Source organism: Paramisgurnus dabryanus, chromosome 21, assembly GCF_030506205.2.
Source record: "Paramisgurnus dabryanus chromosome 21, PD_genome_1.1, whole genome shotgun sequence".
Taxonomy (NCBI): Eukaryota; Metazoa; Chordata; class Actinopteri; order Cypriniformes; family Cobitidae; genus Paramisgurnus; species Paramisgurnus dabryanus.
The window spans coordinates 1,350,377-1,363,802 of record NC_133357.1 but is presented as its reverse complement, the minus strand read 5'-3'; the positions used below and the strand labels follow the sequence as shown (position 1 = coordinate 1,363,802).

At 37.8% G+C, this 13,426-nt stretch overlaps 1 protein-coding gene across 1 annotated transcript; it reads left to right on the top strand.

Moving 5' to 3' along the window:
* The first annotated feature begins 1,568 nt into the window (after positions 1-1,568).
* On the top strand, positions 1,569-10,247 carry csrnp2 (cysteine-serine-rich nuclear protein 2). The gene is made up of 5 exons (XM_065285393.2): positions 1,569-2,212; positions 7,494-7,663; positions 7,895-8,157; positions 8,242-8,538; positions 8,690-10,247. The coding sequence occupies exons 2-5, from the start codon at positions 7,507-7,509 to the stop codon at positions 9,530-9,532; spliced, it is 1,560 nt and encodes a 519-aa protein (XP_065141465.1). The 5' UTR covers positions 1,569-2,212; positions 7,494-7,506; the 3' UTR covers positions 9,533-10,247.
* The last annotated feature ends 3,179 nt before the right edge of the window (positions 10,248-13,426 follow it).

Sequence of the window (13,426 nt, the reverse complement as noted above, 5' to 3'; positions counted from 1 at the left end):
AAAACATACTTTTGGCCAAAGAAATGTTTTTTTTTTTTGCCTTATGGAAAACCTGTCAAGAACGTGCCCGGTTCATACTCCGGCTCAAAAGAAAAACAGAAAAATTTTTAAAGACCTGATTTATCATTTTCATGTCCGATTGTCATTACCATACAAAACACTTAATTAAAAATTCTTATTACTTTATATTTATATTATATATTACTTGAAAATAAATATTTAACCTTTTCAAAACTGTTATGTTTACAGGTTTGTAACATACAAGTTTTTCTTCCAATGTGACGTGAATATAAATGCTTTAAAATATATTTCAATATATTATACAAAAAATATATTTATATTTATATTTATATTTATATTTATATTTATATTTATATTTATATTTATATATATATATATATATATATATATATATATATATATATATATATATATATATATATATATATATATATATATATATATATATATATATATATATATATATATATATATATATAGACAAATAGGTTAATTGACAGGCATTTTGGTTTTGTAAACTTTCAATGTCAACCTTTTAACTTTTTTAACTAGATTCATTTGCTTACTACTGTAATGATAGGTTGATTTTCTTTAGATTCTGACTTATTCATACGCAATATTTTTGTTTTACAGTAATACGAATTTTACATTAAGTGTTTTGTAGGGTAATGACAATCATACATAAAAATGATAAATCGGGTCTTTAAAATATTTTTTTGTTGTTTATTTTGGGCCGGATTATGAACCTGATACGTTCTTCACAGGTTTCCCGTACGGCAAAAAAAAAATTTCTTTGGCCAAAAATATGTTTTAAATAATGCTAAATACATTTTGTTGAAGGTAAAGCTAAATTAAATATATTTTTGAATTTTGAAAATCTAATTAGTTTCTTCATATATTAACATATATTTCAAAATGTATTTCAGGGGCAACAAAAACATTTCTAATTTAACCACCCATACAGCAAAAAATATATTTTCCTGACCAAAATATAAAAGTTTGCATAAAATGTATAAAGTATATTTTTACAGTTGAAAATAAATATTTAACCTTTTCAAACCCGTTATGTTTACATAAAAAAATTGGTGATTTTTTTCAACCTATTTCAAAATGTATTCTTAGCACATATATTTTTAATTTTGGGCAATTTTTGTATATTTTTAAATATATTTAGAATTATATTTAAAAAAAGTATATTTTTTGACAAATATGTTAATTGACAGGCATTTTGGCTTTGTATATTTTCAATGTCAACCTTTTAACTAACAATGACTACAGTTTGAGAACGACCCCGCGTAGTTTCTATGGAAACCGAGCTGTCAAAAAAGAAGCTTAGGCCCACAAGGTCCCAATGTGTCTACGAAAGACTTGAATCTCCATTTGACTCACAGTCGCCCTTTACAGCAACACGAGCCCATTCCCCAAAAATAACACCTCAGTACAACAACATCCGTTTTCGGTTCAACGCCAACAATGGATCTCGCAGAACTACAATTCCCAGCAGCCGTAGCGCGACACGGCTGTGACGTCACAAGGCGTATATATGGATCCCGTGCGGCATTCCTTACTCTATTGTTACATTGTAACAAACCGGGGCAGAAGAGAGGCCCGCAGGGTCCTCGGGCCGACAAACACTACACCTAATTTTTGTTTTTCTTTCTTTCGGTGTGGAAACAAAACGTTGCGATTTGTCGAAACATAGCGCCGAACACAGACACCTATTCAAAGGGAAAATAAACCTCGAAGGCTCGACTCTGTTTGGTCTTTTTCAATGCGGGCATTTTAAAGGATCATCTGTTTTATCTCCATTTTATCCGATGTATCCACGCCAGGATTTTTCAATTTTTTTGTGAATGAGGTCCTTGTCTGCCTTCGTCTGCCCCGTTTTTTTCTTTTAAGAGCTTGACTGCAACGTTACATACTCGCATTGGCTTCTTGGTCGACAAACCTCCCTTTATAATACAAGTAAAGAGTAATATTAATTTTTTACGATGCTTAAATGATGTGGCATCACCATAGCTTCGTGATCAATCTGTTATTTCCCTTTTGATCCGACCATTTCCATGGGCTGAAGTCGCTTTTTTGTCTGTCATCTTGTAACCTTGTGGAACTCAGCTACATAAAAGCCGAATCTTCAAAGAAAATAATTAAAGCAACAGTACGATTTAAAGGCTCTCTGTTTCTGCCCAAGGTAAGATTATTATGAGAAACGTTTTATGTTTCACTTCTGATTTGTGTTTCCATGTAGCCTAACAAGGAAAAGAGTGAAAATGCATTGATCGGTGCAACCCAGCATGCCATTTTCTGCTCTGTCATAAGTCATTCTGTGTATTTGTTGGTTTTAATCTTTTCCATTTTACATAAAAATATGAAATCATGTGACAGATCATATGTAACGTGTCATCTCCATCATATCGTCACACTTTACAACACATCCTCCATGCGTGATATATGTACGCATAAACTGTATAATACACGTGATTATATTGTTATTACACAATGCTATTACCACAATTGACTGTTATTTGTCTAGAATCGGCACTGTAATGTGGAGTGTGACGTCATGGCATAGTAATTCATCCACTTCCTGCATTGTTAGACCCTTTTAAATACTCAGCTGCTGTGTGAGCATGGGAAATGCTCAATGGAGTCACCCATTGATTGTAAACAGGGTATGGATGATAAGAAATTGCAACGTCACCAATGCAAAAAGACACTGTTTGTGTGTCATATGTCTATGGTGGACTATTTAAGTGCAGACCAGCCAATCTGGCTAATGTTGGGAGTATTCTAGGCGGTCATTCATTTTAGCTTTCTACGTAAATGGGCCACAGGATGTATGTCAGGAGCTCTGCAAGCATATTGCAGCATTGCATTTCAGTCTTTAACCTGCGATAGATTGATTTTGGTAGATTTTTTTGTGAATTTAATGCCATCGTATGAAACTTCCATGCAATTTTTCCATGGATTGCCTTGCAGACATGTCTGGGATTTGTAAATGATATCATACACCTGTCCATGACATTGTAATGTACAGATGTAGGCTTATATAGATGTCTTTTTATGGTATGCATTTGGTTGCATTCATTGTTTAATCTAAGCTGATCAATAGACTTACTATTTTATCTAGTGATGCTTTTTCATATCAAATTCCTTGTAGGTTTGAGTCAATTTTTCCACATGCTACTGTAAATTACTCATAAAGCAAATGGTATTCATGTGTCAAATCAATAATAGTCACGATACTTGAATATGGAATTTTATATTGCATATCTGAGAGCTTTTTGTACTAATGTTAGTGATTGCTTTGTAATCCTGCTATGAATATTAATGCTTTCCATATAAAGTTTGTTAGATTGTGGCCCAACCTGGTCGACAATGTCTTCACCATTCATTTGTTCTGGTGTAATAAACATTTAATTGTCATAATATGATTTTTTTTATATATGATGAACATATTGTGACCCTGTCTGTGAAATCCATGCTAAAGTCTCATAATCGAATTATGAGATTAAGAGCGTCAAAGTTTGATTGTATCATTGATTTCAATCTTTGACATGTCTTACTCGGTCAATATTATATACACTCACCTAAAGGATTATTAGTAACACCTGTTCAATTTCTCATTAATGCAATAGTGTAATGGTGTGGGAGATGTTTTCTTGGCACACTATAGTGCCAATTGGGCATCGTTTAAATGCCACGGCCTATCTGAGCATTGTTTCTGACCATGTCCATCCCCATATGACCACCACGTACCCATCCTCTGATGGCTACTTCCAGCAGGATAATGCACCATGTCACAAAGCTCAAATCATTTCAAATTGGTTTCTTGAACATGACAATGAGTTCACTGTACTAAAATGGCCCCCACAGTCACCAGATCTCAACCCAAAAGAGCATCTTTGGGATGTGGTGGAATGTCCTGGATGTGCATCCCACAAATCTCCATCAACTGCAAGATGCTATCCTATCAATATGGGAAAACATTTCTAAAGAATGCTTGCATGTGGGCGCATAACCCTGTCTGAACTAATGTGATCCTGCATCACCAGGGTAGCATCGATTAGAAAGAAACACATGAAAGGGGGAGTCATTGCACCTTGAGCAAAAAAATGGACCGCCTTAGCATTTCTTGTTTCTATGGATACGGTTCATTCAAAAGCATCAGACATTGTAATGCGTATAGACATTGTATACCCAGTCAGGCATTGCTTTCATTTCATCTCGTTGTTTTGAATACCTCTATTTGTAGCAGCTGCCTTTCATCACTGCCTTTGATGTTTGAAGGTTGTAATGTCGAAGCGATAAGCAAGCTAACACGTGCTGGTTTTATGCGACTCATATCTGAAACGAAGGCTATCCACCCAGATTATTTAAATAAATAAATGCATTGTACATTGGAGGGAAATCTGTAGCTGTTCCTGTAGTTCAGATGGTGGAGGATTGCATTAGTGGCGTAAAGGTCATGGAGTTTGATTTCAATGGAACACACATACTGATAAAATGCATACCTGGAATATCACTTTGGATGAAGCGTCAATCAAATTTATTAATGGATAAGAAAATATGCATTCCAGTGCTAGCAAGCTATGCATTTTTTTTTATCAGTTTGTGTGTTCCCTGGCAATCAAACCCATGGCCTTTGCTGCTAACCTGTCTAGGTTAAGTTTAGGCCCGAAATAGTCCGGCTTTGAGTAACCCACTTCTAACCAAAATAGCTGTTTTTGAAAACTACCATGAGATTTTATCATTTAAGCAAATTTAACAGTGAACATAAGGTGTTTGATTTCATTATTTATATTATTACATTTATTTTTGGGCTATGGTTAGACATCTATTCATTTTCCACTGACAGCCCAAATTTTGCCTCGTTTTAGCCTAGACATCAGGGCTGCGTTTGGACGGCTATTAGACATCTTTTAAATGCAATTCATGCTGTGAATTAGCTTGTTTGATATAATGATTAACTCTCTTTACATTGAAAAAGTCGATCCTCCGTCAAAGCCACCATTAGACTGTTCTCATTTAACCAACAAAAAGCACAGATAGTTTAAAAATAGTGTCAGGCATGGAGCCTGTCTTACAAAGCGGCTATATTACACAGTTCCCTCTGGCTAAGGAGGTGGCCTGATCAAACATCCCGACTCAGCCTTGTGTGACCTCTCTGGTTTGACTTAACTGGTCTTGTCACGGGCTTGCAAAGACCTGTTGTTTGTGAGATATAAAGGGGTAAAATAGGCCTAAAAGGAAGTGGATGTAGTTTCCTGAGTCTCTAGCTTTAAACTGCTTTTTTCCAGTTGCCATGGTGATGTTTTCAGACTGTGATTTTTAAGCAGGACTCTTATACTGGATGATAGAGAAAGAAAATGACAATGATTAGGTAGAAAATGTATCGTGTATCCTTTTTGGTTGGTAATTGGTTGCATTTTTGGTGTGAGGAGTTTTTGGTGACTATGGCCTTGAGAGTAAGGCGTTTTATCTCGCAGCTTTTGGATAAATGTTTTTGGCCAGATTCACATAGCAGGCCTATGTTTTATTTCTTAAAGGAATAGTCTACCCTTTTAACATATTAAACTATGTTATTACCTCAATTTAGACGAATTAATACATATCTTTCTTTTTTCAATGCGTGCACTGTACAGTGCGTCGTGAATGTGTTAGCATTTAGCCTAGCCCCATTCATTCCTATGGTACCAAACAGGGAAGCCACCAAACACTTCCGTGTTTTCCCTATTTAAAGACTGTTACATGAGGAGTTATACCAGTAAGTATGGTGCCACAAAATAAAACTTTTTTTTTTTGGTACCATAGGAATGAATGAGGCTAGGCTAAATGCTAACACATTTACAATGCGCTGTACAGTGCACGCATTGAAAAAAGATAGGTATGTATTAATTCGTCTAGGTTGAGGTAATAAATAGTTTAATATGGCAAAAGAGTAGACTATTCCTTTAAAAAATTTTAAAGGTGCCGTAGAATGGAAAACTGTATTTTCATAGGCATAGATGAATAATAAGAGTCATTTACATGGTAATGACATATCGTGAGCCTCAAACATGATTGTTACCTCTTTCTTATTGAAACTGTGCATGCAAAGACAGCTGGAAAACAGGTCAATCTCAACATAACACCAAATGTGACGTTATAGTCATGATGTACGCCCCAACATTGAATTATACATTAAAAAAGTGCAATGTTGTTACAATGCTAAAATAGGGTGACCATACGTGCCATTCTTCCCGGAAGCATCCCGTCCAGGATTTTGTGGTCGTCTTCCGGAAGTCGTATTTGTCGACCGCATACGTCATAGAGGATTATTATTATTATTATTATTATTATTATTACCGAAAAGTAACCGTTACTGGCGGTAATGCTCTTTTAAGAATGCGAGCCGCCAATAAGCTCAAAGAAGAAGAAGAAGCAACCGTTACATTTTAAGGTAAGAATGAAACTACGATTGTATATCTTATGTTTTTAACTGAATGGCGTATGCGGTCAACAAATGCGACTTCCGGAAGACGCACCGAAATCCTGGACGGGATGCGTCCGGGAAGAATGGCACGTATGGTCACCCTAGCTAAAAACAAAGTTGTGACTGCTGAGTTAGCGGTATATGCTAGCTAATGCTATATGCTAGCATTTAGGCTGATGCTCTACTATGTCTACTACTATTTGCACCTTTGAAAAATAGTGTTTGTTTTGTCATATATTTCATTTTTACACTTGATGATGTAGGCTATAATGCAAAAACATATAAGCAGCAGCTTATATTAGGGCTGTATAATATTGACGAAAAATTAGATAATTTGCTAAATATTACGACATGCATTATGCTATACAATAATACTTCATGTTTGTAAAATCAATTTAGGGGTGGTTTCCCAGACTTGACTTAAGCATAGTCCCAGACTTAAATGTTGGTGTTGTCTTGATCGAAAACAACTTGCTCTGACTATTTCTTAAAATGTGGGTGCGAGTGTCTCGAGGAATACACCAGTAATGTTTGTTTATAAAATATGCTTTTAAAAAAACTTATTTTGATATTTAAGGCCTAGTCCTGGCTTTAGCTAATCCCTGTCAGGGAAATCGCCCCATAAAGTTGTAATAAAATGTTAAAACCTAAAGATTATATAAACAACATACAGGTTTCACATTCTTTCAGTAAAAAAAATGATCTCTCTGTCTCACCTATCTCATCTACATTGACCTAAAACTTTGACTATATATAACTTTTAACAAGTTAGACTTGCTCACTTATTTTAAACTTTTGCTATATGCATAATTGTGATCTGTCAATTTACTACTTTTTATAATATTTATATATCTTGCAGACCTAATAAATAATATACATGCTCATTCTTCTGGCTATGCAGACTTTTACATGCTTATCTACACTGTTTCTGTCAATGTCTGAATTTGACAACACTATCAGTCTGCTGGACCAAGCCTGTACCTGTCTTTGTCCCCAGACGCCGTGTTTCCATGGAGACAGTGTTATCTCGCGGCCTGAAGCGCAGATTCGAGGAGGTGGACAGCGGTTCGCCGTGTTCCACACCAAAATATTCGGACGATGACATCTCCAGCAGTGACAGTGCAGATAGCTGCGACAGTCTTAATGCTCCCTCCAGCTCTCTCACACGTAAGACAAACACCATAACTTATACAAAACTTCAGGTTTTATTATTAAAGCAGCTTACTTGTAAGTAGTGAGTTGGCTAAGTTTTCTTATTTAGTTCTAGTCTTTTTAACTCGGTAATTGCAAACATTTGTGTTTTTGTGCCAAATGTAATTCTGCACATGCATGAAGAAAAGAGCTGTATAATACTTGTATGAAAGAAGTAATTCCATCTCTCCATCTTGTTTCTTCCAGCTCCCTCCATTCTTAGAAGACACAAGGCCTCTTTAGGTCGTAAACAGGTACGCTTCGACGCAGTGACGGTTTACTATTTCTCCAGAAAGCAAGGCTTTACCAGTGTGCCCAGCCAAGGTGGGAGCTCTCTGGGCATGGCACGGCATCACTGCGCCATACGCCATTACACCCTTGGCGAGTTTGCACGAGAACAGGAGAGCAGCCACAAGCTTGTACTGCGTCAGCACCTACGACAAGAAAAGCTCAATGCTCGCAAGTTAAAGGTTTGTTGGGTTTATTGTATTGAAAGTTACAGTGTTTTTGCCAGCGGTTGGGTTTTACCATCTCTGTAACCTGATTGTTCGCAGCTGACACGGAATGGAACTGTGGATAGTCCGGAGGCCGAGTTGCTTACACTGGACGACATATCGGATGAGGATCTGGACGTGGAAAGCGTAGATGTGGATGACTGCTTCTTCCTCCAGCCTCTCCCCACGAAGCGGCGCCGAGCGCTACTGAGGGCCTCGGGGATCGCCCGCATAGATGCCAGAGAGAAGGCCGAGCTGCGTGCCATACGTCTTTCCCGTGAGGAATGCGGCTGTGACTGCCGCTTCTACTGCGACCCTAGACACTGCGGCTGCAGCCAGGCTGGAATCAAATGCCAGGTAGTTTCAAAACTTCTCCAAAGTGTGGCATGCCGCTAACAAGCTCCCAGTTTCTATTCTCAGTGAACATGTGTACTGAAACTACTATATAATCCCTATGGATAAAAGCATCTGAACAATAGGAAACGTTTTTCTGTTATTCTCTTCAAAGGTGGACCGGATGTCCTTTCCATGCGGCTGCACCCGTGACGGTTGCGGCAACTCAGCTGGCCGAATTGAGTTCAACCCTCTTCGTGTGCGTACACACTATCTCCACACCATCATGAAGCTTGATGTGGATAAGAGAACCCTACCTGGTGTTCGGTCAGGAGAAGACGGTGCAGAGGAGGCCGAGTTGGTCTCCTCACCATCTCTGTCCCTTTCGCCCTTGGACTCGGACGTGGAAACCCAGAGTATCCAGGACCTGCAAGAGGAACAGTGTGACAGCCTGGAACGTGAGAATGAAACAGCCGTCCTCCACCTGCAGAGCGCCGAAGAACTAGAGAGGAGGCGCGAACAAGAGGAGCAGCAGGTAGAGGAAGCGGAGACCTCCGATCCAACTCTCTGCCTCCTGCAAGGAGCCTTGACCGGCCAGGCTGGGATGGAGGACATGGAGGGAGTTCTTCTAGAAGGACATTTTCCCGAAGGTGCCACCTTGCTTTGTATTACAGAGAACCATGCAGATGACCAGAGGCTGCTCAAAGACCCTGCTTCTGTCCTCTACTATCAGGTAGGTCACATGGAGACGGCTTCCTTTGAGGCACTTCCTGCACAAGTCGAAGAAGTGGTGAGCGACGTCGGGGATCCAGAGGCGGAGAGCGATCGGCAAAAACAAGAAACCTGCGGGCAGGATTCGGCCGAACGCTCATCTGCTGAAGTACCGTCGCCTCCGGAAAGTAACCTGAACGGGGGCGAAGAGCATCTTTGTCCAGAACAGGTCTCAAATGACAAGGAATGCCTTGAGACGTGCCTGGCACTGGATGAAAAGGCAGTACAGCTTCCTCCAGAAGTGTAAAGCCTATCACCTCTGCAGATGTTTTGCACAAGTTAGTCAATAAATTGAAAGACAGCCTACTCCACACAGTGCAGTATGTTACCAGACTGCACAAAGTTGATTTATTGTTAAAGAAACAAATGATCTACATGAGTTTGTACCAGATTTAATTGCCGATACGCATGTACTGTATTCAAAATAAGTTGTCAGTGGTAAAATAAGTTATTAAAAAGAAAAACATAGATTAATTTATTTAAAAAAAGATAAAGAAACTCAAGAGAATGGGAGATCTTGATTTAACAAGTGTTTTTTTTTTCAATGCAGTATCGGTTCATTATTTGATACTGGTGGACAATGTGGCCTTCATGTTGAGGAACAAGCATTTTCAGGATTAACCAGTGGCTTTCTGGCAGTTCTGGCACCCTAATGCTGCGTTCAGACCAGCCACGGTAAAGGCGTCAAGCGCGAGTGATTTCAATCTTAAGTCAATGTAAAGACATTGACGCGCGTCTGGAGGTCTCGCGGCGTGAATGAGCCGTTTTTAGCGTGGCGCGTTAGAAGTGATTCGGCCTCATTCGCGCGAATTGAGTGTTGCCGTGGCAATCGCGCAAGTTGAAAAATTTGAAATTTGGCGGAAAAACGCGCCTAGTTAACCAATCAGGAGCTTGCTCTAGTAGTGACGTGATTACAGGAATCGAGCAGAGTCGCAGAAGCCCCTCCCATGACTAGAATTTCACACGCGAATGAAGCGAGTAAACTCAAAATGTTCAAGCGGCAAACTAGACATGGTAGACGCAAATTTGATGCCTAAAACACTGCTGGTGTGAACCCACGGTAACAATAAATTGGCACTGTAAGAAACATATATGATAATGCCGAATTCATGTTTCAATTGAATTGGCGTGGTTACGAGAATTTTTTTTTTCTGAACTAGTAACATCCTGTGACTCAGAAATAACATTTTGCCACTTATAAGTATTGTAATGGCAAAAATCTGAACTTTAATCATTGCAACCTAGTTATTAACTCGGAATTATGAGTTTGACAAATGTGAATGGTTTTCGTTACTCAGAAACTCATAATTACGGCAATTTTGGCATGATGTGAACACACCGCATCTGCATATAGTTATAGACGGTTTCAGCGGCAACAGCATAAACAAACTGCTTTGGTGGTGTAAACATAAAAAAATTGATTGTTCGATTAATCTTTTTTTTACGTGTTCGATTCAAAATCGATTCTCAAAGACCACAAATCGTGTTTTTTTTTCATATTTATTTCCGCAAACATTGAACGTAAGATTAACGTTAATCTTATTACTCGAGAATCGAGTATAAAAATCGCCTTGAAACGGAATCGAATCGATACCCAGCCCTAGTAGACTGCTACAAAGAATTAATAACAGAGGCTGTTTATAGTAGATTATTTTTTGTTTCTGAAAAGTCATAGCTAAAGCGTATCAACTAAATCAATTGAATGTATACAATGTTAACAACAGATCCTTGAATTCTTAAACCTCTCTTCGCACAGCGCTGATCCATGCTCGCCCTCTCCCCATTTTGATTTTCAACTAGGTATTTGTTCCAAAGGTCAGTTCAGCCACTAACCAGGCCGATAATCAAACAGACCGAAAGTTACGTCCGGTCCAAGTGCGCAATGTGCGTGTGTCCGATGAAACCGTCTATTGCTAATTCAGTGCTAACGCTAAGAGCAAGGGTTGCTCGTTTATTTGTTTCCCTTCCTGTGAATAGACCCAACGATCCTGGAAATACTTGGTTTTCATGTACTGTATAAGCGTTTTGCTAAGAGCTAGCATGAAGAGTGAAAAGCTGCTTGTTCTCTGTATGCACGTTGAAAACTTGATCCGTTCGAAATTGTCGAGGTGGGTCGGGAGGCCTAATGTGCGAGGCGTTTGCACAGCAGTTCTTTGAAGACACCGTTTCAAGCTGTAGCCTATCGTCCCGGTGCGTGGATGTTTATTTATTTACAACCGCTTTGTATTGTGAGGGTGAGGACAATGTGTGGTTGTGCTCGAGAATTTGTGTCATCTACAATCATTGAAAGTTAAGTTAATGCACATCGGGCCTTTAAATATAACAGGAGAGCTTTTTAGGTGTACTTGCGGTTTAATGTGAAAAAGTCCTGTTTATGGTTGATTGTCATGAAAACATATCCTGGTCACATTTCACCCCAAAATGTAAAGAAATATTTTATTTAAATTAAGAAAATGAAAATTTTAAATGTTTTATATCAAAATTCTCATTACCATAATATGTCAGTCCCTTTGCATTTAATTTTTGTAATTAACATTATTCTCAAAGGTAAATATGATTAAGTGTCATAAAATTGTTTTTTTTTTAGTGGCCGACTCAAGTTTGAGTCCCATAGTTTTTGTCGATTAAAGAAAATGCCCCAATATTACTTAATGAAAGGGATTTTTTAAAATTGTGCAATATAAAAACATTAAAATTTTCATTTAAAAAAATTATGTTAATTTTGGGTTAAATATGACATGATCTTGACCGTTTTCATGAGATTCACCTGTATGTGTTCACAACTAGTGTACCCTGTACCTTTATTGTTTATTGTGGGCCTGTGAGCAAGACAAATTGAGGAAAGACTGTATGACATAATGTTGACTGTCACATGGACCCTCTTGGTTTGGACCACAGTTTTAACAGGACCACGTATACTCTTCTGTCAACAGTGCACCTTGTTTAAAATGTCCGAATCCTCATGCAAACTCTGTGAAAACCATTCCCTCCTTTTCTCTGTTGTTTGCCCTTTTTTGGGCTTGCATCATACACCCCTCCTCTTCCCGTTATAAATAATGTTATTGCATTTTAGATGCCTTTTGTTAAGGTTTGTTTACATGTTTAATGTCAAGTTCTGATTTGAATGCTTGCGTGAATGGAAAAAAAATGGTGTCTTCAAAGAGTATAACAAATTCTGTGATGTTACTAAATTATTTAAACATAAAAACACATGAAAACAGTCTTTTTGCGATCTGTGCGTGTGTGTGTGTGTATGTCAGTGTGAGAGAAAGTTTGTGAGATAAACAGAATTTGTGTATGAGATTGTCATATTTCAAAAGGTGCTCTTATTTTAGTTTTTACATATTCATATTAACACTATGTACAGTTGTATATGTAGAGACAGAAAAAATGAAAAACTTTCAGATGATCATGAAAGAAATTCAAGGGAGCTCTTAATGATATATATATATATCAATAGAGTTCCATTTTAACATTGCGAGTTGTCCATCTGCTTCAGGTTTACTCACCAACATCCTAAAATGTAACGTTTCATTATGTGGTTATTTGCTAAAATGGAGCACATGAGGCTAATCCCAAATTATTTAGCATGATTGTTCTATGTATAGCTTTTCATTGTAAACATTACATAAATCTGCAATAATTAAGAGCTTTGCAAATGACCAATCAAACAAGAAGGATTTTTATTGTTTTATATGGTTACTGTGTTTAATGTATTTTTTACTATGAGTTTGCCTCCATTGTTTGTTAGCATGTCTCTATGTATCAGTTTTCTAAACGATGTTAATGTACTGACTCCATATGTGTGTTTCTGTCTGTTATTGTATCAAAGACGTGGAAAAACGCCACCATACGTTCCTGCGCTCAAATGAGTTTTATCTGTAGCAGCGGCTTGTTTAGTAACTGATAAAAATTGGTGGTCTTAGGGCCTGCTATGGACCAAAACATGTTAGAATCATACATTTCAAAAGGCTTTATTCACTGTCTTGATGTAATAATCATGCAAAAGTCCAGTGGTGTAAAACCTTACTGGGGAGATCTGAATGTCTCATGCTTAATGTGCGAAGCAACGTTGTTTGTTTTTTCATGCCACCTCCGTTTTTGATGTACACAGATATGAGACCACTACACTAACTAAAGT